This window comes from Pongo abelii, chromosome 18 (assembly GCF_028885655.2).
Source record: "Pongo abelii isolate AG06213 chromosome 18, NHGRI_mPonAbe1-v2.0_pri, whole genome shotgun sequence".
NCBI lineage: Eukaryota > Metazoa > Chordata > Mammalia > Primates > Hominidae > Pongo > Pongo abelii.
The window spans coordinates 85,311,573-85,338,622 of record NC_072003.2 but is presented as its reverse complement, the minus strand read 5'-3'; the positions used below and the strand labels follow the sequence as shown (position 1 = coordinate 85,338,622).

Here is a 27,050-nt window from a genome sequence, read left to right as displayed (position 1 = left end):
AGGGTCAGAAAGCAGTCAGGATGCCCAAGGAGAGGTCGGGGGAATAAAAGGCAGGTGGGATTGCAGCAAAGGAGAGGCTTCGGGGCTCCCATGGCAGGTTAAAAGCATGGCTACAAACTCCTGGACACTTCTTCCTCAAGAGTTGGTGTTTCTGCCCATTCCTCTTGAACCTAAGAGGACTTGTTTGTCCAGCTGAGTGATGGCTGGGTCACAAACAGCTGTTCAGCTTCCCCTGTGTCCATGGGACTGCCCTGACACTGCCATACTGTGAGGAAGCCCAAGCTGCATAGAGAGGCCACAAGTCAACATTCTCGTCAGTACCCCAACTGTGCCCAGCCTCACCTCCTTCCAGCCCAAGCAGCAGACATGTAAATGAAAAAGCTTCCAGGTGGTTCTATCTGTAGACCTTCGAGTCACTCTCAGCTGTTCCCAGCTAAGATTCCAGACATTGCAGAGTAGAGAAAAGCCAACACCACTGTACCCCGTTTAAATTTTGACCCACAAAATAAAGTGTTTTTTATACCACTAAGTTTAGGAAGAGTTTGTTACATAAAAAGAGGAGACTGAAGCCATCCCCATCCCTGGCAGACTCCACCCAGGCTGAAAGATAGCCCAAAGAAAATAGGAGAGAAATAATGTTACACACTCTTCTCAACTCCTAAGATGTTCCAGTTGGATTGTGATAAAAGACTGAACGTTTGTGGGCACCTCTCATCCACAGACACGCTGCAAGGCAAAACATCAAGTCAAATAAGTTTGGGAAATGCTGGTTTAAATGGGCTTCTTACCATGAGCTAGGCCTTTTAACAGGTTAATGAACGGTGTGCTTGAAGAGAAAGCCTGAGATCAGGTGTGCCCTGGGGCCAGGACATTTGTCATTCTCTTCCTATTTGTAGTAAAAGCAGCCAGATTTTCCACTGAGAAACTGCCACCCCCCACTCTCAGCCCACTGGGTTGTTACAATTACAGTCATTAATTATAGATTATTCTTTAGAATTTCTAAACATTTCTGAGTCATTGGGTTGCAAAACTTTCTATTATGGAGAGTCTGAATCATGCACAGGAGTCATTTCTTCCTGATTCCCACAGTTGCTTCTTTATGGAGAGAAAGTGTCCCTGTGGCAGGCATGGATGGCTGCCCGGTGAAGCCTTTTCAGGAGGATTTTCCCAGGATTTCTAGGACCCACTGGATCCTGAGGATGCTTGGACCCAGGGGTCATCATCTCCAGCCTTCTGGACATTACAAGCAAAAATATTGTGTCCCAGATGGATTTTGCACATTTTTTCTGAGTCTCACTCTATCACCCAGGCTGGAGTGCAGTGGTGTGATCTTGGCTCACTGCAACCTCCACCCCACTGGGTTCAAGTGATTCTTGTCTCAACCTCCCAAGTAGCTGGGATTACAGGTGCCTGCCACCACGCCTGGCTAATTTTTGTGTTTTTTTGTTTGTTTGTTTGTTTTAGTAGAGACAGAGTTTCATCATGTTGGCCAGGCTGGTTTCGAACTCCTGACCTCAAGTGACCCACCTGTCTTGGCCTCCCAAAGTGGGATTTTGCAAAAGTTAATGAACTAAGTGGCAATCACTCAGAAAGGAATTGTTGAAATACCTTAACTTCTTAAAACGTTTTTAAAATACCAAGAGTGGAGATGGCTTGTTTTTCAGGATGTCCCATCAGCCCGCCCCCACCAGCTTCCCTCCAGGGCCCAGAGCTAACTGGCTAGTGTGGGGTCAGCATCTCAAAAGTCAGTTCACATCCAGGGCCCCTTCACAGCATTCTCTAGAAACCCGAGTTCTTACAGAAGCATCCTGTTCCCAAATTTCCTCCTCTGCAAATGAAAACACTCCCCTCTCCCGCCTCTCCCCGAGCTTGCTGCAAGAAGTTGAGTAGGAAGGATTTGTCGACTGTCCGCACGAGAGCGTTGAACTCTGGGGAGACAACAGACGATATCAACTTTCCACATTTGGCCCTGAATCCACAGGATCCAGAAGAGCTTGCTTGTAAACAAAATCCCTAATTGCAGCGTGCGGACATTAGTGTGACTCATGGCAAAGATGCCTAAGACAGTGAGCGACGGACCCAGCTGCTGACCTTTTGCGTGGGGTGTTAGCAAGCCCACCAGCTCAAGGATGGCAGCGAGATCTGGTCACGAAGCCTCTCAGGCTAAGCTGTCCTCCTGGGACATAGATGGCTGTCAGCCATGCATGAGCCTGTGCCTCAGTTTCCTCATCTGTAAGCTAGAAATGAAGAACAGGCCCAGTCTCACTGGGCTCGTAAGAGGGCAGAGGAGAGAACAGACATGGCCTTGCGGATGAAGCATGCTGGGGAACTTCTCTCCACCTGGGTTGGCCAGCCCTGCACCTCACGGAACTGATGGGTTTTGTTGTGTTGATGGATGGGAATGTCCCACTAGGCTGGAAGTCATCTCTGTGACTGCCAACCTGGGTCCCTCATGTCCTTGCTGTCTCCTGAGGGCCTAGCACAGCGAGATGTGCTTTAATAGGACACACACCCCAGCCACGTGTGGCCGACCTGACCAGGGAGGCCTCGTACAAATCACCCCAGCTGCATCCAGGAGGATGAAATCAGCACAAGACCCCACCTCCTCCACACCCTTCCGCACACTCATCCGTCAGCTCACAGAAACCCAAACAGCCCCCCATTCGGAATAAAAACATTCTCCAGTGTTTTTATTCCATAGGACCAGTCCAAGTCTCCATATCTTTTTGCTGTTGTTTAAGGGATAGGTTGAAAAAACAAATCCTTAAAACAGGAGTTGGGTGAGGTGGCTCACACCTGTAAACCCAGCACTTTGGGAGGCCGGAGGACAGGTTGGGGCAGATCACTTGAGGCCAGAAGTTCGAGACCAGCCTGGGCAACATGGTGAAATCACAACTCTAATTAAAAAAAAAAAAAAAAATTAGGCAGATGTGGTAGCGCATGCCTGTAATCCCAGCTACTTGGGGGGCTGAAGCACGAGAATCGCTTGAACCTGGGAGGTGGAAGTTGCAGGGAGCCAAGATCGTACTACTGCCCTTCAGCCTGGGTGACAGAGCAAGACTTTGACTCAAAAAAAAAAAAAAATCCTTAAAATCCCACTGCAATATTGTTTTAGTCCAGTGCACTGAATTAATACTTCACATTGCAGCAGTAACTCCTCCTTTACAGAACCTAGAATCTGGTGAGAATTACATATTTGACAGTAACTAAAAAAATACAGTACACAGCAGCTTTAAAAAAGAGCATTTTATTTTAATAAAGAATAAAAGAGATCAATATACTGTTTTAATGGATACAAAAATAAATATTCATTCAGCATATTAAAGATATGTGCTTTGACATTCATTTGAATTGGAGATTCAAGTCTATTGTTACCTTATGAACACTTCAGCAAACAGGTCTGCCATTCTTAAAAATATAATGCTTTGTTGGACAAAAGGGAAAAGCCACGTCCTCTGGTCTTCTCCTCTATTCACCTGTGAACTCATCCACATCTAAAGGACCTCTGGGTCTGACTGTCCCCTCCACAGGTGTGGCGCTGGGAAAAGGAAACGGGCATACTCTGGCTTTTCAGATTTTAAACCGGAAACTCTCACGGTCACAAATCCACCATGAGACTTGGGAGATTGGATGCACTGTCTCCCAAACCCTAACACCTTCCACCTTCTCAAAATGAAGGCTGACAGGTAAGGCCCCTTCCTGCCCTTTCACTGGGAGGTTCTGAATGTGAGATGGTGCTGACTCAGGCTGGGCACAAAGGAGAAAGAAGGACATGGAAAATTCGACAATTCAAAGTACAAATATTTTAAACACATGTGAAAACCATTTGGAAAGAAGAAAAGAGGTATCTGGAATGATTTCATGACAGAAATGAAAAAAATAAATTTAGTTCTAATCTTCCAGGCAACAAAGCCCCAGACGAGAAGGTTTCATTGTCTGAAGATAAAAACACACCCATTTGCCTGGATATGAACACATATTCCTGCACCGAATTCTAGAAAGAATATACTTTCTTCTAACAAGCCAAGAGTTTTTCTTGCACTCATTAAAGGGGGTTTTTATCTAAATATTTTTAAATTTTATTAAAATGCATAAAAGTAAAAAGATATTTCACATAGAATCAAGCCTATGAAATCATAAATCTATAACTCTAACAAAAGATAAAGACAGAAACAACCTTGTTTTCACAAGTTGATTTTTAAACTCCAAATTCCTTTGTCGAAGCAGCTATCTGCTAATATTATTGAATGATCAGTCTTTGGAAATGATAGTTAACCGAAAATGCAGAAAGAATCATAGCAACTAATGATAATGATGGGGAAAGTGTAGAAAATAAAATTTTTAGCCACAGGTTGTGGTTACAGCATCCAGGCCATCACTGACATCTCAGCAGGGCTATGCCGCCACTTTGTATTAAACGTCTACTCCTCCGAGAATGCCCTTACTAAATTAAGTGCAAAGTAAGGCATCCCACCCCAGACAGAGGGATCCACATCCTTTAATCATGATGCGGGCCACTGTAACAGGGAGATGGATGCAGGACGCAGCCGGGGTGGGGCGCCCAAGCGACGCACTTAGACGGTGATCTGTTGGTTTTCTCTGAAAAACGGTCTCTGGTGTGAGGCACAAATATCTGGAAACATCCGGAAGACCTGGTCTGGCGACGGCTCCTCGGGGGCCTGCATCACAGAGCCGGCTCCACAGCTCTTCCCAGCCTCTTCTGCCAGTTGCCGGACATAGAGCTGCTCAATCTAGATGGGAGGTACAGAAAGTCAGAGGCAGAGGCGGAGGCTCCAAAGGGGGTGGGCACTGTCTTTGACCCTAACCAGGTCCTCTGATGACCCCAGTGCCACGTGAGTCCCAAGTGAATGAGTCAGAATGCCAAGAAAGGGCAAGCAGTACTCCCGCCAAGACTGTTCCATACTCCCCAGTACTGTCCCAGCTGGGACAGCCAGCACCCAGAATCCTACCATTAAAGATTCATTCCTTTGACTACATGAAATAAGGGCTGGCAACGCCCTAATCTGTCACTTAGACCTTCAGGCAACTGAACAGGTAGAATCTTTCTGGAGAAGAGGTTTAGATTTAAAAAAGAAAAGAGAAAACACACACACACAGATTGTGCGCGTCCCAGACACCAGAAGATGGCTCGGAGATGGCAAGAATCCGCTTCCCCCGTATTGAAGGTCTTGCCCAGGCCTGCCTCCTACACAGGTGGAAACTCGTCCTTGTGTCCTCTTCTCCAGCCCAAAACTTGATCCTTACATGGGGGGCCAGGAGACCTGGATGCAGGGCTCAAAGCTGCCCAAAGTGCGGTGGCTCACGCCTGTAATCCCAGTACTTTGGGAGGCCGAGGCGGGTGGATCATGAGGTCGAGACCATCCTGGACAACATGGTGAAACCCCATCTCTACTAAAAATACAAAAAATTAGCTGAGCGTGGTGGCATGGGCCTGTAGTCCCAGCAACTCGGGAGGCTGAGGCAGGAGAACTGCTTGAACCCGGGAGGCGGAGGTTGCAGTGAGCCAAGGTCATGCCATTGCACACCAGCCTGGGTAACAGAGCAAGACTCCATCTCAGAAAAAAAAAAAAAAAAAAAGCTGCCCATACTTACCTGCACGAGAATGAGTTTGGAGCGCAAGGGGGCCATATCCGGAAACTCTTCCCCGAAGCACAGCACCACCCTGCCATCGGGAAGCCGGCCCTGGCTATTATAGAACTGCTGCAGCTCTGGAATGACACAGGCAGAGGGTGTTTGCAAGCAAGGCCGAGATGACCTCCAACTCCCGCAGCAGCAGGGCTGGGGGGTCAGGAGGCCCGGGGCTTAGCGGGGGTGCTGCAGCATTTAGGCCAGGGCACAATGGGATCTCAAACTGGTGGCCCTTGGGCCAAATTCCAAGCAAGGAGCTGTTGGTTTGGCCATTCCAGGTTGTTGCCGGGATTTTAACGCCTGGGTTGAAAGCCTCTCCATGGGCACAGCTACCCAAGGCTCCCTCTTATCTCTCAAGTCGTGCATTGCTCTTACCTGCCTGGCCCCTGGAGGCAACTGAGTTTGCAACCCCCACCTGAGGACACCCAGGGAGGGCTGCAGCCTTCACCCGAATCTCTGACAGCCAACTGAAAGGGTCTCAAAGTGGGCCGGCGGACAGCAGCAGTTGCCTTCCCTGGGAGCTCATTAGAAATGTAGGATCCTGGGCCCCACCTCAGACCCATGGAATCAGAGGATGTGAGGCAGGCCCGGGAATGTACATTGCAGGACGCCCTTCTGTGCCGCTCTGCCTACTCAGGGGTGATAACCTCGGCCTCACTCCTCCTCACTAGGGGGATTCCTCAGGGCTTACGCACCTGAGCTCACACATACCACCACACCTGCCCTTCCAGGCCCCTCCTCTGGGAGTTCTCAGGCCGGTGGCAGCTGAGAGCTGACACTATCTCGGGCTGTGCTGCTACAGGAGAGGAGGAGACAGCATGGGGACATGGAGAAGGGAGACGCCATCCTAGCCCTCCAGGAGACACCCAGGCTGGGATCCTACACATCCTCCTCACAGCATAACGAAAGCTAATGGGCAGCACTTAGTGTGTGCAGCTGCCATCCTAGCACTTAGTGTGTGGAAAGTCAGTGTGTCTCAAAACCTGTACACAGATCCCCAGAGATCTTGCTAAGATGCAGGTTCAGATCTTGTGGCTGGAGCAGGGCCTCAGACTCTGCATCTCTAGCCAGCGCTCAGGGACCATCCTCGGAACATACTCCAAGGTACATGAGGTTAAGTTCCTTTACCCTCCCGACAATCACCTGACGAGGCTACTGATTCTGCACCCCCACTGTACACATGGGGAAGTTGAGGCACAGAGAAGCACCCCAGGATCGCTCAGTGGGAGAGGGCAGAGTGCCATTCAAAGGAGAGCCTCCTTGCCGCACCATGCCCCTCACTCCTCCTCCACATCCCTCCATGAGACCACAGGGCCACCCTGAGCTGCAAATGGCACACGGACAGGAGGCGTGATCTCTAAGATGTGGGGGCAGCAAGGTGACGATGGTACAGACCTCGGAAGAACTGGCTGGTGTCGAAGACCTGGACCACCTCATCACGCTCCAGCTTGTTGGGCCTGCCTTTGCACACCACGGCGTTGCCGCTGCAGAACACGCGGCCCTGACACAGCCGCTTGACGAACACGCCCTGCCGGCTGCTGTGCAGCAGCACCCCGCGCTCCAGGTGCCCGAACAGCTTCCGCGTCACCTGCCTCTGTCGCTCGCTGGGGATGGCGTCGGCCGACGGGAAGTGCACCAGCTCCAGGCCCTCGGGCCCATACAGCTTGGTGCCGGGCAGCCCGGGCTGGCTCAGGGACAGGCGGCAGCCCTCGGGGCAGGTGGTGGTGGCCTGGCCCACCAGCTTGCCCCCATAGTAGAAGCTGATCACCATCTGGGAGAACGCTGTGGACAAGAGGGACATGATGAGGGTGCTGCAGGGAGACACACAGGGTCCCTCCTGCCCAAGTGCACAGTCTGTCTCACACCTACATGGGTAACTCTTTGTGTGTCTTGAACCACTTTGATATTCTGGGAAAATCCATGTACTGCTTGTAGAAGTAATATTTTTATATGCATGAATAAATACACAGAATGACTAAGGAAAGCAATGACTGAAAATATTAACTACAACAGTGTTCTCTGTACTTCTTCATTGACTCTTTAAATACAAGTTCTAGAGAAGGTCTGGTAACTGTTGTAATTTACACGTCAGGCTGAGGGCAAACGATGTTTCGACAACTCATTTCTTATGACAATACTCCGTCTCATAGGCACTGCTAAGGACACGGTGGTCGGCTGCCTACATTCATAACAAAAGGAAATGCTCAATTTAAACCTGAAGTTAAAGAAAATAAAGACATAATCTTTTTCTCAACAAATTCACAGTGCCCTTGGTATTTCCTGGATTTTAGATTAAGAATCTCTGCAAAACCCTTCATCCAAATCTGTTCTCAGCAAAGTCTGAAAAACACTCAAACTAAAGCAGGGGTTCCCCAAATGTGGCACACACAGAATAATGGGGGAGGGGTGATACATGTAATCACAAGATTATTCCATCTTCAATATTCTCCCAACCTCTGATTACTTCAAAAAGCAAGCCTCAGTTTGGTGCTGATAGCTCTCTAACACCTAACACCTGTCAACCTTCCTTTTGAATAATGGCACTGAACTTAGGGCTCCAAATTCAGGGCATTGTCAGAGGTCAAGACAAATTCAATGAAAGCCAAATACAATCTTAATCAATTCTAGCCAGATAGTATCACCTACTTATACCAGGTGGCACAGGTCTTCCTTTACAGGCAATGATAGTGGGTTCTCATTTAAAATAAACAAGTTTTAGAAATTAAGATTTGAGGAAAAACATGATGTTAATAACACTCCAGGCTGTGAAAATCAATTGTGACACTGGACCTCAAGTGACCAAAGTTTGGAAAACACTAAACTAAGGTAGGAATGCAAATAACATGTAAATGCAGGGAGGTATCTGCATTTTAATCGCCTTAAACCAAAAGAATTACATACGCTAGCAATGAGCTTAGTGAGTTTGGAGCTCCTTCTAAGTATCCCAGACCGGTTCAAGGCTGCCTTGTGGAGCCACACAAGTTGTGACGTGCCTAACTCCACAGCGCCCCCTAGAGTTGTGCAAGGCACCAGATCTGGGGAGGCCCTGAGGCCACCTGCATTCCCTGCTGACATTGCTGGGCACTCAGAACTCCTTGGACCCTCCCATTGGGCTCTGCTCCCTGCCTTATTATTTGACAACCCACCGTTCACGGTCTCCACTTCCAGCCATGCTGGAGTTACGCAGGTTCTAGAATCATGCAAGGTAGGAAGCTAGAGCTGCAGGAGCTCTGGTCCACCTCATTGATTTGACACTTCAGGAAACTGAAGCCTAGATAGGGTCACCCAGAAGGAAATGGCAGCACTGGTCTCACTCTTCCCTGCTCACCATCTTCCCCGCTGGTCTCGCTCTTCCTCACTCACCATCTTCCCCCCACGCCAAGTCTGCAACTTCTGCACTGCCTGCGGACTCCACACACTCCCCTTCCTTTACCCTGAAGCAACTTTTGAACTTTGTTCCCAATGAATGAAACGCTTCAGGCCACTCCGTCACCCCTTTGGCCCTTTGCCCTGTCATTTCCGGGGCCTTATCTTGGTACCAGCAGCACCTCTCAGTCATGTAAACTGGCAGCTTCACCCGGAACAGCTAAGTGCTTCAGAGACGCCTAAGCAGGAGTGTCTTAGTGACCACATACCACAGAACATCTTATGCTGAGAGAAGGTTCCAGCTGTCAGGCTTGCACCTGACAGGTGAGAAGCAACTCACCAAGGGCTGCCAAGGTGAGGCAGGTGAGTCTTCTGCAACACTAGGGGCCCCGCTGCAACCCAGCCCTGCCCTTATAGAACCACTCACCCGCAAGAACAGCCTTGCTGGGGAACGGCCTGACCACAGAGGCAGCAAAAAAGACGCCCGCAGCACAGACCCTGCAGCCCACCTGCCTGACGTGCGGTCCCAGCGCAGCCGCTGCCCAGCTGGATGACCTGGGGCAAGCCGCTTCCCCACTCTGTGCCTCAGCTTTTCATAAGCAAAGTAGAGATAAAAACAGCAACCACCTCACTGGGCTGCTGTGAGGATTATCGGAGCTTGTATTTGTGCTTGGCACAGGTAAGCACCAGTTAAAGAAACTGGGTAACAGGACAAATGCTTATCTACACAGACAAGACTCCTGAAGTTATAAACCACAGCCTATGGTCTACACAGTACATACCAGGTGCTGTGCCCAGGGCTTGGGACCTACCAGCACATTTAACCCTGTAAGGTAGATTATTAATTATTATACCCATTTTCCAGGTAAGGAAACTGAGGCATGGATTTACAGAGGTGGGGGCGGGGCTGGACAGAGGTACCAAAGCTCACAGCTTCTAGAAGGATGTTTAGGATGTTCTGTGCATGAGGCAGTGGCTGTGACTCTGCCGGACTAATTCAAGGACATGCTCTCCTCAAATTGTGCCTCTGCATCTCACCGAGATGGCTCAGTTCTGTGCCTGGCTACTCCACAGCCCCCGGAAAGCACTGGTCGGCAGACTCCCAGGCCACAGCCCAGTGGCTGGCGAGCCCGGAGGCTTAGCCCCATGACCCAGGCCTCCCAGAACTGAGCTCCTGTGAGCATGGCGGCTGCCGGGCACAAGGAGGCCTCAAGAACAGGCTCCAGCCAGTGGCCTGCGTGACCTGGATGAGATCCTGAACCTCCCAGCCTCAGTCTCCTCATCTGTGAAGCCGGAGCAAAAACAACCCCCCAGATCAAAGGGCTGCCGGGAAATAGACAAGAACTTCATGGACAGGGCATTGTCATCTCGATAGTTCTCCTGCCTGGGTGAGCACCGACCTCTGCCACCCACAAAACTGTCCCATGCGGACCTCAGCCAGCACACGTCTATCCTGGCCCCATTTCCTCCTCTACCCAGAGGCCCAGCCCTAACGTGCTGTAGCCCATCTGATGAGACCAGCTGCTCGCCTCCCACAGAACCAGCCAATGCTGGAAGACGCCCCAGCTTCCTTTTTCAGAAGATGCTGTCACCACGCCTGAGCGTCAGTTCCAGGGGCAGCTGGCAGAAGTGCAGCCAGGGTCCTTAGCCGCTGAGACTACACACAAAGGCCACCTCTGCCCACTGCAGGCAGGCGTGGGGACGGGACAGCCGTGGGGAGGCCCCCACTCTGTAGCACACAAGCTACGTGACCAGGGCTCCTGAGCCCGTGAAATAGGAACAGCTGCATCCACCTAGAGGTGGTGGGCAGGGGAGCCTGAGATGAGGCTCTCTGAGAGGCTCCATCACTCCACCTGCAGCCCCAAAAGAGGGGCAGCACTGGGACGGATGCTGGCCTGTCCCTCACTCTCTCTCCTGCACAGTTACAGCCTCAAAGAGCACTCTGTCTACGTGCTGCTCCAGTCCAAGAAAAGGCTCAAAAGAGGCCACTCGCCGGCTCCCGACCAAACGGTGAGGAGGAGAAATCGGGGCCTCGACTTCCACACCAGGTGCTGCTCATAATCAGAACCGGGCCTAGACTTCCACACCAGGTGCTGCTCATCCTCGGAACCCAGCCTAGACTTCCACACCAGGTCCTGCTCATCCTCAGAACCGGGCCTAGACTTCCACACCAGGTCCTGCTCATCCTCAGAATCCGGCCTAGACTTCCACACCAGGTCCTGCTCATCCTCAGAACCCGGCCTAGACTTCCACACCTGGTGCTGCTCATAATCAGAACCGGGCCTAGACTTCCACACCAGGTGCTGCTCATAATCAGAACCGAGCCTAGACTTCCACACCAGGTCCTGCTCATCCTCAGAACCCGGCCTAGACCTCCACACCAGGTGCTGCTCATAATCAGAACCGGGCCTAGACTTCCACACCAGGTGCTGTTCATCCTCGGAACCCGGCCTAGACTTCCACACCAGGTGCTGCTCATAATCAGAACCGGGCCTAGACTTCCACACCAGGTGCTGTTCATCCTCGGAACCCGGCCTAGACTTCCACACCAGGTGCTGCTCATCCTCGGAACCCCGCAACCCTGCTTGGGTCATCTGGGCTTTGTCTTCAAACAGTGCCCACGCCCCGCTCAGCCCGGACCACCCCGTACCTGAATGGTGCGAGTCGTAGGCGGTGTACCCCGTCACCAGCGGCACGCCTGCAGGAGAAACAGAAAAGCAAGCTCAGAGCCACCCAGGTGTGGTGTACAGGGAGCCACCCCAATCGCTCCTTCTCCAAAAGTCCCTTAAAAGGCTGCTCATGGCATGCCAGAGGCTCCAGGGAGCACAGGCTTCCGCTGAATTCAGTGCTTTTCCCCACCAGAGCAGAAAGCCATTGTTTCACAAATGCAGAAAACCAGAGTGGCAAGTCGGGGGGACTTCCTCTATGCTGTGGGATTTCTGACCATGTGTCAATGTGACACTGTGGGGCCACATTTCCTTCCCACCTCAAGCACTTGCCCCCAGAATACCACTGGACTGCACACCCACTACCCAGGGCTTATCTCTGGGGGAGAGCCAGGGGGTGCAAGCTAGCTTTCCGGAAGGTGTTCCTGCAGCACAGACAGAGGTACCTTTCCAGGGGCCTCTTACTCGACACCCACGGCCTGGCAACCTTCGAGGCATCCGGGGCCAGCTGCCACCTCCCAGACTCCCACAGGGGATGTAGGGCTAGGGGAAAGACGCCGAGGGAGGAAGCAAACACATTCACGGGCTGCAGAAGCCTGGGCCTGGTGGGGGCGGGGGCATTTCAAGCAGCTGGGGGTTCTGAGTGGCTCATCAAAAGAGAATCAAAGGATGAATGCCTCACTTAACCCTCGTGACCCCATGGCGCAAGTCCTGGTTTCTCCATTTTATGGATGAATAAACTGAGGCTCAAGATCTGTAACTTCCCAGCGTGGGATTCAAATCCAGGGCTCTGAGCAAACTTCCTATTCCTAGTCTGAGTTCTCCTCTCCTCCAAATGCCCTGGGCTATCTTTGGTTCTGGGGGGGTCCTTAATGTCGTAACAGACTGGCCGACCTAAGGGAGTACCCAGGGAGGGGGCGCCAGTGTGGCCAAGAGCTGCATCTTCTCTCTGGCCTTACACAAGTTCACTAGATCCACTTCCCTGGACTTTCCCACGAGAGTGGGGAGAGCTGGTATGGACATCACCTAGGGAACAAGCAGCTTGTGCCCTCCTGAGAAGCAGTGGAGAGCAGGGCCAAAGGCACAGCTGGGCTCTGCCCTCATGTTGGGAAACCAGGGCCATCGTTCTTCACCTCTCAGGGCTGAGCTACCTTTAATGAGACATGGATCATGATAGCAACAACCACCCCCACTCCATCCCTGGCTGATGGAATGCCGTAAACCCTTCAGACCATGCCTGGTGACAATTCTGGGCCACCCACCCTCACCTGTGCTGGGCTGCTGCGCCCACCAGTCTGGAAGGAGCTGACTCCGACAGGCCTCCGGCGGGGAAGGGCTCCTTTTGATCATCCCCATGTAATCGTCCACAGAAGGCTGCACAGTCAGGGGAGGGAGAGGAGGGCAGCTCAGTCACTGATCTCCCACCTGGGGCTCCAGTGTTTGTAAAAATGAACAGTTCATGTGTAACTAAAACCATATTGTCACCTTTATCTCAGGAGACAAAAGTCAAGCTTCACTTTGCAACCTGAAAGGCCCTAGGCCTTAAATCTACCAGGTTTAGCATTCAAACCATGTGGCCAAATTACTAGGCTCTTTGGGGGCCACTAATAAGTTTCTTGGCCCTTTCCAGGACCTGCCTGTTGCAGACCCAGTGTTCCAGGTTATCCAGTTGCCCCCAATGCCCTGGACACGCAGACAAGCTCTGAGACACCAATGAACGGTGATGCTGGCCAAAGGCTGCCATGCTTTCAAGAATCTCACTCAACGAGCCACATGCAGATGTTCAATCTCTGGCCCATTCCTTAAAGGAGGCTGATAAATCCAATTATGAAATGTTTTGAAATTGCTTTTCTTGTGACCCCGGTGTGGCAATCCGATTATCTCACTCTCTCAGCTGAGTCAGCAGAAAAGCCTTCTACAGAAAACAGGACATTGGTGGAGGGCCACGAAGCCAAGAATGCACTCAGTCGGCTGCCAAAGACCACCCAGACATTTGGCAGCTGCCTCTGCAGAAGAGCAAGGCCGTTCAGATAGGTTACATTCTGTTATCTTCATCCTCTGACAGCCAAGCTACTCTTAAGGATTCCACTATTGCTATGTTATTAAGAACAAGAATTTATACAGTACTCACACCACCTTTTGCAAAGGCTGCACGAGGTTTAGTCATGCAAATGTCCACCTTGTAATACCCATAAAAGGCACAGTCAAGAGGCCAAAGACAGAAGAAAAGGGCATCCCAATAGCTGAAATGGGTATACAAAAGCCACATGTTCTTGCCTGAGGAGGCCCCGATTATGCTTTCTCTTATAGCCTATCAGGAGTTTATGTGCAATGTGAACATGCTTGGTTACCCAGTTTTCCAATCCGTTAAGGAATAAAACCTGCACATTATAAAGGAAGCAATCAAATAGCCATGAGAGCTGGTACAACAACCCATGCCATCATGACAAGCACAGGCAGCAAGGAAAGTTTACATTTTGTTCTCTGCAGCCTGCTAGGAAGGCAAGGAAATTCACGATGCCATTTAAAAGACTGCTGTCCAAAATGTTCGAACAGTTTGGAGCTGGAAGGAACTTCACTGACACATAACAGGCAGCTCAGGCCCAGCCCTAGGGATGAAGGAGGGATCTGGCGTGAGGGGTTGACCTGTTGGCAGAAGCCGGCCTCGGGAGGGGGTGCCCAGCCAGTCCTTCCGTTCCAGATCTGCACAGGTGGAGATGCCACTGCCTAAGTGAGCCCGAGGCTCTGGCTGCCTTCATACAGCAAGAACGGTGCCCCTCCCTGCCAGAAGACATGAGACTCCTCCTGGCAGGGCCAGACCCCTGAAATGCTGCCTCTGCTTACCTCCTTGATCAGCTCGTCGATTTCAGAGCGACCGCACTCCATCTCTGTGACTTCATTCACGCAGCCAGCAGTTGCCACGCCTAGTTTGCCTACAGAAAACCAGACAAACACCATGACACATGGCACAGAGGCATCACAGCCTTTGCTGAAGCCATAATCTACTCTGTAAATGCTGAGTTTAAAGAAACATTAAGTTAGTGAGTGTCTTCACTGGTTTGGGAAAGGCACAGGATTTTTTTCCCATGCTTCAGTCATCTGATCAGCAAAGTCAAAAGAGAGAAGTTGGTGGTGGTGGTGGTGATTGTTTCTGCTAACACTTTTAAAGGATAAAGACAGCACTTTGGTCTCTTTCTTCTATTTTCTGAGATCCAAAATTAATCTGTATCAGATATACTTCAAAGCAAGCATTTGCTAACTTAAGAAGGTTACATTTATAAGCCAGGGCATTTGAAAACACTCAAAGATTTCCTGGCAAAATGTGTTGGCAGGTTGGGGTCTTTTTTGTATTGCCAGTTGGCAGGAAATCTCTTTTTGGCCTTTCCAAATATACACATGTGCATCAGTGCACACAGCCATGCACACACACACACACACCGCAGCACCCTCACTGATGCCCAGTGGACACCAGCCGTAATCACAAACCGCCTAAAGGTGCACAGCGTCCATAGGAGCAGGCTGGCCCAGCCTCTGCTCTTTCCCTTCTCATGCCGCTTCCTCAGTCGACAACTTACCTTATGAAGTTTATCAGTGTAAGACGTATCACAACCAACAAACACTTACAAAAATTCATTATTCCCAGTGACCTACAGAATTTACCCACTGTTTCCTCCTGGCTGAATTTTGATTCCATCTCGAGAGATTGAAGAATTCACTGAGAAGCTACTGATGGGGAAGTAGGGAGCAGGTGGGGCGCCCACCATGGAGCCTGCAAACCACTGAAGTTAGAGGAGAGTGGGCCCCTGCAGGCAATTATGCAAATGCTACATTGCTTCACCCCTGAGAACCTCCTGCTGCTTCTTTAACATCACTAGCAGGTGATGCTGGCTGCACCCCATGCTATAAACAAGTTGGGGTCACCTGCCGGTTCAAGCCTGACTGATCTTGGGGTTGGGAGTGGGGGCCAAAAGAAACTTCTCTATTCCTTCAAATCACAATTTACTTTTTGGTGATTAAAAAAATTGTCTAAAACTGGGAAATGAGACAAAAAGATGACTGCTTAGCCTTTCAGGGCCACCCCAGACTATTATATAGAGGTTTCCTCCTAAAGGGAACCCGATTCTCCAAAGGAAGGTCAGTTTGTTGGCCTTACTATTTAGTATTGATTAGGGTTCAGGCTCAGTAGAGTTAGGTGCTAACTGCCGACGATTAGGCTACAAACGCCCCAAACCACGATTGTACTGTCCGGGTCGGGCATCGGCTTTGGCTCAGTTTTCTCGTTCACGGGCCACATTCCCCAGCACCTCGGATTCTCTGTCCACCATCTTTACCATCACGCTGCCTCCTTCACGATGATTAAACAACTCTCTGACACAGATTCGCTATATATTTGTTTGAATCACAATTTTAACTTTTTAAAAAATTCTAAGTCAACACCCCCACAGTGGGAAGAGTGCAAACTTCAAACTTCTGCACAGCCCCAAGAAGTTTTGGGGGTTTGTATTTCTTACAGGCATTCGTGGACTACTCAGAAGCTTAAAAGGAGAAAGCCAGAGTGGGTTATTCTAAAAGCCCCATCAAGTGGCTAAGAAAATTAATGTGTTAAAATCATGTTCCAAACCAGTGCTGGTAATTAGGTTTTATCTCGTAAATCAGCTACAATTCATAGCAGCTGCACAGCACAGGGCTTTGAGAAGGATTCTGAGGCCAGATCCCAGCTCAGTACTTTGGGATTTATTTTAGTGATGTAGGACCAGGGTGCGACACGTTTTTCCTGTCCTGCTTTAATCTGTCACAAATGCTTTCTTGGGATTTGAGAGCTGGAAGAAACCTCAGGAATGATCACATCCCAGAGTTCCCAAATAACAATCAGGATCTAGTAACACATTGAGGCATATCCCATCTCCAACAATGAAGCCCACAGTGCCATCTTTGACAACTTCATCTGAGAGCTTTACTCCCAACCCTCATGATCCAGCCCTTCTGTGGCCACCATGTTTTCCCCCAGCCTCCTCTGCAAGCTGCTGGAAAATGAAAGGATTCCTCATCAGAAACTGCTGGAGGATGCTTATTCCTGTCCAGGGAGGCCCTACACATGTCTGTGGTCAGGCAACAAGTGGGGCACAGGCTGGGCTGCACCCAATCTCCTCCGCCCTTCCCTCTGAGGTCACTGGAAAGAGATCTCAATCTCTGCTTACGCAAAGGAGAGAACTACTTTGTTTAACTGAAACTATGTGCCCCAGACCCTGTGTCTACCCTAGACCCAAGTTCTGTGGTGAAGGCTACAGGCCAGGGCAGCTTCTGGAAGGTTTCATGCCCATAAAGGATAGTTACATTTTTGCTCTTCCTCAGGAACAATTCGGTAAACTTTGTATGGCTCGGAAATGTCCAGTTGGGACCGGTCCGTCACTTCCTCAAAATCTGGGCTCTTATTCAAAGCACAGCGTAACCTCGTCTTCCAAGTGGCTGGTTCAGCTTTGTCCCCTTCTTTAAACTTCCCTTTAAAAACTGCCCAGGCCTAAAGAAAGAAACAGAAGCACATTAAATTCATGGCCGTCTCCAATCACAAATATCCGTCACCATGATCAAGACCCCACACATCCTTCCCTTCCCATGAGTCTTTGTTGGCCATCAACTCTCATTCAATTTCAGGACCCAAGGAGACCCCAATCAGATGTCTTGAGTCTTTTCACATCTGGGGACCAGATGTGAAAAGACCCAAGCCAGGGAGGGGGTCCCCCAGGTTCACACAGCTGAGTCAGAAGTCAAACCCAGGCCGAAGGCTCCTCCAACCCTGGAGTGCGCCTTTTAGCCTTTTGCCTGGCTGAAGAGCTGGAGACACCTGAGGTTTACACAGCACAAAGAGGAAGTTGCATATGGTTTCACCAGAGCGTTCAAAACAAAGAACAAGTTGTTGCTTTTTCAGATCAACCCCTAAAATTTAGCATGAAAAGGGAACATTTGCAAAAAGTCAAAATGGTCATCCATCGCCCTGTTACTTTTAATAGAAATTTTGTTTTGCATTTTTGCATTTATTCTAGACTTTTCCCCCCAGGTGCTGTTTAAAATGTAATGAAATATTTTCCCTTTAATGTGTGTGGTTTTTTTTAATAGATCTGTTTTCTGACTTCTCCAAGCCTTAGGATCTGAACTAGGACCAGAAATTCAAAGCTGAAATCTTGAAGTCATAATGTAGAATAGGGCAGTACAGATTTTAAAAAAATAAGACAGGTGAACGGATAGATTTTAAGGTTGCAAAATTGGAATACAGACACACCAACTAGGAGGTAACCACAGTCAGTGAGAATTATCTTCGGTTTCAGGAAAAATCAGACAGTGTCCTCCAGCCTAAAATGATAGGAGATCTGTAGGGACTTCCCAATCCCATTCAGGAAAATGCAGTTCCAAGAGGTAAGTAACTTTCGCTAGGTCACCCAGTCTGGGATTAAATGCCAGCTGTACCCACTTCAGGAAAATGCAATTCCAAGAGGTAAGCAACTTTCCCAAGGCCACCCAGTCTGGGATTAAATGCCAGCTGTACCCACTTCAGGAAAATGCAATTCCAAGAGGTAAGCAACTTTCCCAAGGCCACCCAGTCTGGAATTAAATGCCAGCTGTACCCACTTCCAACCCAACAGTTTCTCCACCACAGCAAGTGTTCTCAGGCTTAATGCATATACCAACCCCCTGCCCCTGGGAAGCTTGTGAAAATGCCGATTCCTGGGCCTTGCCCCTCAAGATTCTCACTGGGGAAGGGAGGTTGGGTCTAGGTACCTGTCTTTTTTAATTTTTAATTTTTATTTATTTTATTTATTTTATTTTTTTGAGACAGAGTCTCACTCTGTCGCCAGTCTGGAATGCAGTGGCGCAATCTGGCTCACTGCAACCTCCACCTACCAGGTTGAAGCGAATCCTCCTACCTCAGCCTCCCAAGTAGCTGGGACTACAGGTGCGCACCACCATACCCAGCTAATTTTTATATTTTTAGTACAGATGAGGTTTCACCATGTTGGCCAGGATGGTCTTGATCTCTTGACCTCGTGATCTGCCTGCCTCAGCCTCCCAAAGTGCTGGGCTTACAGGCGTGAGCCACCACACCCGGCCCAGGTAGCTGTCTTTAGCCAGTATCCCAGGAATTCGGATTTAGCTACCCAGGAGACCACACTTCCAGAAACTCCATCATGCCCCCATGAGTCACAGCTCCTTTAAAATAGCCCAGACTGTTTTTCCTCTCAAAAAAGACAAGAATGCTTACTGTTCAAGGCCAATGCTGTCTACTTTGTTGATGTAAAATGTTGCACCTCTACCTGGGGTAAAGAAACTGGAAGAACATTCCTGTTAGTGAGCATAAGTGGTAGTTTCCTTATGTGACACTGATGTAAAACTCCCCTCTAAAAATATTTCTTAAAGTACATGGTCTTTAACGTTCTCCTTCATTAACCGCAACACTGACCAGGCTTTCATTTGGGTTTTGTTGTTGTTGTTTATTTTTAAATAAATAAAAGAGCAAACCATGTACTAAATAACTGTAGTTTCAAATTTTTGTTACTTTAAATCAGGGTTTCCCCACCGTGGCAAGCCTGACATGTCAGCTGGGACCCTTCTTTGTGGCGGGGTGGTCCTGTGGATTGTAGAATATTCACCGGCATCCCTAGCCTTGACCCACCAGATGCCAATAGCACCCCTCCCCTAGCTATGACAACCAAAAAATGGCTCCAAACATGGCCAAGTATTCCCTGGAGGGTAAATCATGATCCCTCCCCCACCTGAGAACCACTGAGTTAACCCACATCCCAAACGGGCCTTGAAATGCACAGATTTCATGGCAACGTTGTGATCAGCTGGTACACATACGCAACTGCGGTGCCTGCAAGGCACTGCCATATTCACTCGTTCATGCCAAGCTCACACGAGCAAGGCCAGGCCACATCGTCCATCACAGCAGGGCCCACGGCCAGGAAGCATCCAGGGCCACCATCGGGTACCTGGCTTGCAGGCTGCCCTGAACTCTGTGACACAGCAGGCACCTGGCCCTCTCCCAGCCTCTCTAGCCAGCATTAAAAGGTCAACTTCGCTTGATGATCTCTCGAGATCCTTCTTGAGCTAGAGCAAAAACTAGACAAGAGAGTGATTTCAAGGCCCCCCGCCGCCAGCAACAGTCACTATGGCTCATTCAGCCTCCACCGTAACTTATTTCTCCTGTTGACGCACAACTCAGGCTGACAGCATTGAACTCAGACCAGGAGGTCTTCCTAATTTAATATGATTGTTTCGTGTTGTATTTTTTTAATTAAATGCTATTTTTCCCTTCAAGGCCTGCTGAATGAGAAATATCTGTGCTACTAAGTGAGCCTCAACTCATTCAGGCCTGTTACAACGCCTGGAACGACCATGAATCATAACGCTCACTTAACTAGATTTTCCCCCCTTGTCATCATTTCAAGAAGGTAAAGTACTTTTTAAAAATTAAACGAGCTGCTATCAGGGCCTCATCAGTGTACTCAGGGCCGGTACAAAATGAGCTCAATGTTTTTTCAATTTCTCTTCTGTGATCTATACCACGAGGCCGGCCTCAGGATGATGCCTGCAGACAATGAGAGATTTTCTGGTATAAGTGACCTCTTTTACTATCCACTTATTACGGAAGAAACCAAACTCATAAATTTCTTTCTTAACTCCTAAATTGTTGAAAGGTTTTCTTTGAACAGTTGAAAGAAACAAGTGTCTACATAACCGGAAAATCCCTAAGATGGCTCTATCTGACCGAGGTTGACTTCATCCAACAGCCAAAGATCTGTCTGGCCAACATCACAGAGACAGGCCTCTCAGAAGATGGATGGGAACAAGCATAGCTCAGGGAAGCACCTGATGGGCTCTTGCTGGCGCCATGTCTCCACCAGCACTGGTAGCCCTCCCAATGGCCTCCCTGCTCCAGTGGGCACCTGCATCTCCCTCCTGGCCCCATTCCTGCTGAGATTGTAGACTCATTTCAGATTGCCACATCAGGCGACTGCGTAACCAACGGAAACATTGGGAATCTTGCACATTTTTCTCAACACTGTTGAAACGGCCATGAAGAACATTGCATAAGATGTATAAATCTGGGGCTTTATTTCATTACCCGCCCGAGCACAAGTTGAAGTAGGGAATGGGGTGAAGGCAGCAGCTTAGTCTCCGTCAGCAAGCCACATGTCAGGGCTACACAGCCTAGTCCAGCACCCTCTGCCATGTCTTAAAGATGTTTTACTGATGTCCAACCTGCAACTGTGCCCTCAGCACCCAACACCTCTGGTTAAGTCTGTTGATCCTGGCAGTGGCCAGCTCTTATCAGGGTTCTCAATGGGGAGGGGAAGACTCTGCCCCACCAGGAGACATTTGGCAATGTCCAAGACATTTTTGATTGTGACAGTAGGGGAGGGGATGCTACTGGCATCTGCTGGGAAGAGGCCAGGGATGCCACTAAACATCCCACCAGGCATAGGGAACCCTTACAACAAAGAATTGCCCAGACCCAGACATCAACAGTGGCGAGGCAGAGAAATTCCGGCTTTTGGGGTTATCTATAATGCAGAGTTCCCAACCAACTGGATGGGACTCTGGCACTGTTTAAATTTGCAGTCCTTCCCAAGAGAAGTTCACCATGATGCCAAAGGCAAAAAAAAACAAAAAAAATCTGCAATCAAACAAGAGAGAAATCCACAATGGCACTAAGTGTGAGGAGGCAGGCAGTGGCATCACAAAACTTCTTGGTGCTGAGGCTCCCTGACCTGGGGTCCTTGATCGGAAAGAATCTGGAAAGTGTGGGGGCACCAAGGGACCCCTTGAAGGTGAGTGCAAAGCGTCCCCTTGTCCCCATATTCCTTGGAGTGGTCAGTAATGGGCATCAGATTCTCAAGAAGATCAGCAACCTCAAATTGCAGATTTAACAGAATTACTGAAATGCACAGCCCCACCGCAAACATCGGTCAGGCAGAGACGTGCAGGACCAAAATGCATCTTAAGCTACCTTTGACCTATTTATGGTCCACTCTGGGGTTAAGGTGTGATCTTTTGCCATTTTTGTTCTCTGGTGTCAGGGGACAGTCATCTGTGGCTGGGAGTCCAGCACTGTCATGGGGTCCTACAGTCTTGACCCCCTCCACACCTTGTTTGTGGTCTCAGGTATGATTCTGGCCCCCAACAACTCAGCCCCCTTCACCCCTCTCCCACACTCACTCTCCCCTCCCCATCCCTGGCCCCCAAATGCAAGAGAATAAGCACACATGGCAATGGCTTATAACCTGGGCTAGGACTCAGACTACGTGTAGTGCCCACATTTGCAAACATGGAAGTCTAGGCTGACCTTGACCTAGGGCTCCGAATCTCCCAGAGGTGAAACCTGGACATCTGGAGCCTTAGAGATGCCCACACAGGACTCTGATGACCCACAAGGGACTCGATGGCCCAGCTGGTCTGCAGAGCTGGGCTGCCCTAATTCCTGGTTCCTCTGTCTTAATCTAGGTGTAATGGCAAGAAATCTCTGTTGATCAGCTATTCTGGAGTTAGGACCAAGGGTTCACAGTTGGGCCATCTTGCATCTGAATGCTGGCTCCATCATACAAGAGCTGTGAGACCTCAACAAGTCACTTCTCCTCTCAGTGCCTCTATAGAATGAGGGTGGGAACAGCATCTACCATACAGGATCGTGTGAGCAGAAAACAAGACGTGGGCCAGGCCTGGCACAGAACAAACCCTCCATCACGTCTTTCCACACATGGGGAACCGATTACTCTCAAGGGAGGTGAGACTATTTTTAGACATCTGCTGCAGGTTCACAACCCCCTACATGACCCAGCCCCCAAAGGAATGACAGATGGCATCTCACCCTCCTGAGCTGGCCCTACAATGCCAGGCAGAAGTATCAGCTTTTAAAGAACAAGGACTGAAACCTTCCCTGGTATATGCATCGCCTCTAATGGAAGCCCGTGGGGAAAGGTCTTAGCGTGAAGGTCTCAAAGAAGTCTTTTCTCCCACTGGGCTCATCAGGAAAAGGAAGCAGCAGAAAAGGGAAGAAAAGAGCCTTCGATCTCCTCATCAGAATACAAGCGACCACAAAAGTGACTCTGTAATTCAAGAGATGTGAAATCAGCTCATGTACATTTTTGAGACACATTCAGCACTCCTGAACCAATGTTTGCTTTTAAAAAACTGGATTAATTTTTAAGTAAATGAGAAAGATGTCACTAAACATCTCTACCAGTCCATGAGGGAAAGGAGATACTGTGCCCACAGTGGGGAAGGGAGCTGGGGTCTTTACCTTAAAAATGGAGGCATCCACTTCCTGATTATAATCTTGCTTGCCAGCGTGTTTCCAAGGGATCCGGAACATGCTCTTCTCGTCATTCTCCCAAATCAGTCCTGGATACATGCTACTGTCAATCTGCTCGATCAGCCACTGTCGAAGCCGCCGACCACCATTCCGGTCACACATCCTTGGAAAGACGGAAATACACGCTGTGACGTTACAGATATTGTCTCATTCATCACAGCAACCCAAAAACTGCTAACAGGAAACTCAGAGGTTTGCAGCAAAGGTGCTGGCTTGGGGGAAACCCACAGATTCAGGGACTCCGGGACACCTGCCATGAGAAGGCAATGCTGGCCTCCATGACCTCACAGCCCTGAATGCAAACTGAAAGCTCCGTGGGAAACCTGCAGCCACCTGCAGCCACCAGCAGCCCCCTGCGGGCCCCTCGCACCATGCTGGCTGTGCTCCTTCCAGCTTTCACCGGCCCTTTCCTTTCAGGCAGATACAGCCACAGTGAACAGCTCCAGTTTTAGCGCAAGACTGGAAGGAGACGGGGAATCACTTTTACAGCACCAGGTTCCTTCACTGAGCAGCCCATTATCCTAAGAACCAACTGGGTTACCGGATGCCCAGCTGGCCCCATATTCCCTGATAGAATTCAGTGTCTGTGCCGTCTGAGAAAGAGGAGGCCCTCAGGCTAGCCCATCTAAACAGCTGTTCCTTCACAGTGATAAGAGCAGGAGTTTGAGAATGAGACAGAACTGCGATCTCATTCAAGTCACGCCACCACTCAGCTGGGAGACCCTGGATCAGCATTTAAACTCAGGGCATCAGCTACCCAGTCCCAGATGAAACTAACGAAAAACTACCGGTACTGGGTGTAGAGAGAATTCAGATGGTACACAGAAAGCAACTGAGACAGGGCCTGGACCTTACACGCCAGATGTCATTATTATTATCCAAACTTCCTTCCTGGGCAACTCCTATGACCAACTGAGAGATAGGGACAAGAGTGAGGGAATAAACTGCAGCTACCGAACAGGGCAAAGTTCACTGGGCTCCTCTTCCAGAAGATGTCTCACTCTAGGGACCTAACCATCCCAGGGCACCCAAAGACATCCTTTGGAAGAACATTCTTACCCAAGCAGACAGCTTCCCCACAGAACAGAGAAAGAGAGAGAGAACTAGCATGACCTATCGACTTAGAGCCAACATTTCCAAGAACAGTGCTGGAAATCCCCAAGACAGCTGGATAGACGCCCACCCAAAAAAAAAAAAAAATAGCATTTTTATTCTTCTGATTAAAATGTGACCTCTTTGGGCAAACGAGTTTGAAACAATCAGCAGTAACAAGACATAACATCCCAAAATATGGTAGAGCTATGCTGGTCCAGAAAGCAAAATATTCTCTTCACAAGAAGTACGCATTCTGGAAACTCCAGCCACCCTGCAGGTGGCCGTGAGATGGGAAACAGGGCCAGGTCCCAGGGAGGAGGAGGTGGGATTTCTTAAATTCTCCATCCAACAACCTCAGTTGTGCGTTTATGGATTTAAAAGGGGGTGAGTTCAATTTTTTTTCTTTAGAGACAGGGTCTTGCTCTGTCACCCAGGCAGGAGTGCAGTGGTGCCATCATAGCTCGCAGCAGCCTGGAACTCCTGGGCTTAAGCGATCTTCCTGCCTCAGCCTCTTGAGGAGCTGGAACTACAGACATGTGCCACCACACCCAGATACATATTTTAGAGACAGGGTCTCGCTATGTTGCCCAGTCTGGTCTTGAACTCTTGGCCTCAAGTGATCCTCCCACATCAGCCTCCTAAAGTGCTGCGATTACAGGTGTGAGCCACTGCGCCCACCCAAATTAGACCTTGGTTTGAAAACTCTGAACTCTGGCAAAGGCTTTTCTCTAACCAGACCTTGTGACGTCACTTGAACCTCTCCCTGAGGCTTCCTCACCTGTAAGTTGAGAGGCTGTATCTCAAGAGACCCAGAGTTCTAAAGCAGGCCACTGTGTTTATCATAAAAAAGGGACAGACTTGGGAGAGGGTACCTGAGAAGAGAAATGGAACACCACTACCAAAGACCCCCCCCGAAAACAAGTTAGCAACTCTTTCCTGGGGCAAGGTAGAAAAATTTCTCCTAGATTGAGGAATGAGCTGCACAGAGGCAGCCAGAACACAACACAGGGGTTGGCGTCTGAGAATTTCAACTAAATGAGATATTTCCCGATTTCCTTGCTACAAGTTTCTTAAACTAGAATCCACAGTTCCTGAGCCTCCTGCAACCAAAAGCAAAATTTTGTTAGTACAGGCATTTTTCTAGAAAGAGGATCAACACTTTCTTATCAGGATTCCTAACGGATTCATATCTCTAAACTGTTCAGGACAACTGTCTTGGTGATTTACAGGAAAAAGAAATTTTAAAAGGAAAAAGAGAAGAGTAAGTCATAGCATCTGAAAGCTGGAAAATACTTTAGAAATCATCTAATCCAGCCCCCTCTTTATTTAAGAGAGGAAAAACTGAGGCCCAGAGAGGCACGGCAAATACCAAGGCAGCCAGCAGACTGTGTTGGAACCCATGCCGGCGCCCCAATGCCAGCGGCAGCTTATTTCACACATGGTGCAGAGAAAAGCCATGGTTACTTTACAAGATCTCTGCACATGTGCAGCCCCGTCTCAGTGTCCTTCGTGGTCTCCTCTAAGATTCTAAGTAACATCAAAAGCCTGAGATTCTATTACAGTTACGATCCATAATGATTTATTAAACATTAACAAACGAATTCCACCAAATGCCCAGCCAGGAAAAATTAATAAGTCTAATCACATGTTTATAACTTCCTCTTCTTGATTTTGAGGTAATCTACTGGCCAAGCCCTATCTGCAGCCCTAGAAATGTATCCAGCAGTCAGGCTTTCCAGGAGGCACGTGATAAGAGGCTGCCCTGGGCCCACCTAATCCAGATTACAGGTCACACCTGAGCTGGCAGCAGCAGACCCCACCCTCTCCCCCGCCTCGGAGGGCCCAGGGTACTCGCTCTGGCCTAGCATATCCCCATCACTAGACCAGAAAGCACCAAAGGCATTTCTCTCTCTGGCACCAACCTTCCTCAAGTGACTGAATCACTCCCAAATCTTTTCATAGAGGAAGCTGCCGTAACCCAAAAGGACAAGCTTTGAACTGTCATTTTAACTACTAGTTCTTACCTTCGGTTTAAAAAAGAAAGTGGGGGGGCCATTGGTTGGGGAGACTTCTTAAAATTCTGGAAAATTCAGTCTCTAGTTTCCATCCGTAAAGCCTTTCACAGCTCTGGGTAAGTAACACATCTCACCTTTGGAAAGTCTCTCCTATGTATTGGGACTCATTTTACAAACAATGTTCTTTAAATAAATTTTTTCAAACAATGTTTTTGTGAGCTGTGGCTCATATACAGACTCTCTCACCAAGGACGACTGGGCTGTGATGGAAGCAAAGGCCCTCCAGACAGACACAGAAATCTTAATTGACTGTCATTAAACAGAATTTTAGAACCAGTCTGTCCCCTCCTTCACAAACTAACTCTCAATAACGACTGGTTATTGGGCAGTTCCACAATTCTGACCCTCCAAGCATTATTCCACGTGGCAGAATTTCAGTGGGATGATAGAGCGCGTTTCAAGATAGGGGGTTGCTATTGCCCTTCATTATATGAGCTCTCCTAACGTTTTCCATGTAAACCAGATTTAAAGAAAAATGAGATTTTTAAAAAGGCATCTATCTACCAATCTTTGGAAACAGGCAAACGATAATCAACGACTTGGGCATTCAGATTGGACTTCGGTGGCTGGAAAATAAGCAAAAAGCAGAGAGGGACACGGGCGGCCACTGAGCTGCGCCCGGGGACATTACGGTAGGTAGTTCCACCCCCACGCCCCGCCTGGCGTCGGGGACCCCGCGGGACCGGACCCCGCGGGACACGGGCGCCCTACCCGCCCAGTGTGCCTACCTGCCGCCGCCCTGCCGCCGTCTCGCCGCCCGCGTTCCCACGCTTGCTGCCGCGCTCCAGGCGATGCGCCAGCGGGCGCGCGGCCTTAAAAAGGGCAGTGGGG

At 49.3% G+C, this 27,050-nt stretch overlaps 1 protein-coding gene across 1 annotated transcript; it reads right to left on the bottom strand.

Annotated features, from left to right (window-relative positions):
* Window positions 1-3,231: 3,231 nt before the first annotated feature.
* Window positions 3,232-27,043, bottom strand: IRF8 (interferon regulatory factor 8; the record flags this gene model as incomplete). Its single annotated transcript, NM_001133299.1, is given in 9 exon segments — window positions 3,232-4,751; window positions 5,614-5,729; window positions 7,045-7,431; window positions 11,666-11,713; window positions 12,950-13,055; window positions 14,526-14,614; window positions 17,016-17,199; window positions 22,978-23,152; window positions 26,948-27,043. Coding segments are annotated over 8 exon segments (1,281 nt in total). The 3' UTR covers window positions 3,232-4,574.
* Window positions 27,044-27,050: the final 7 nt, after the last annotated feature.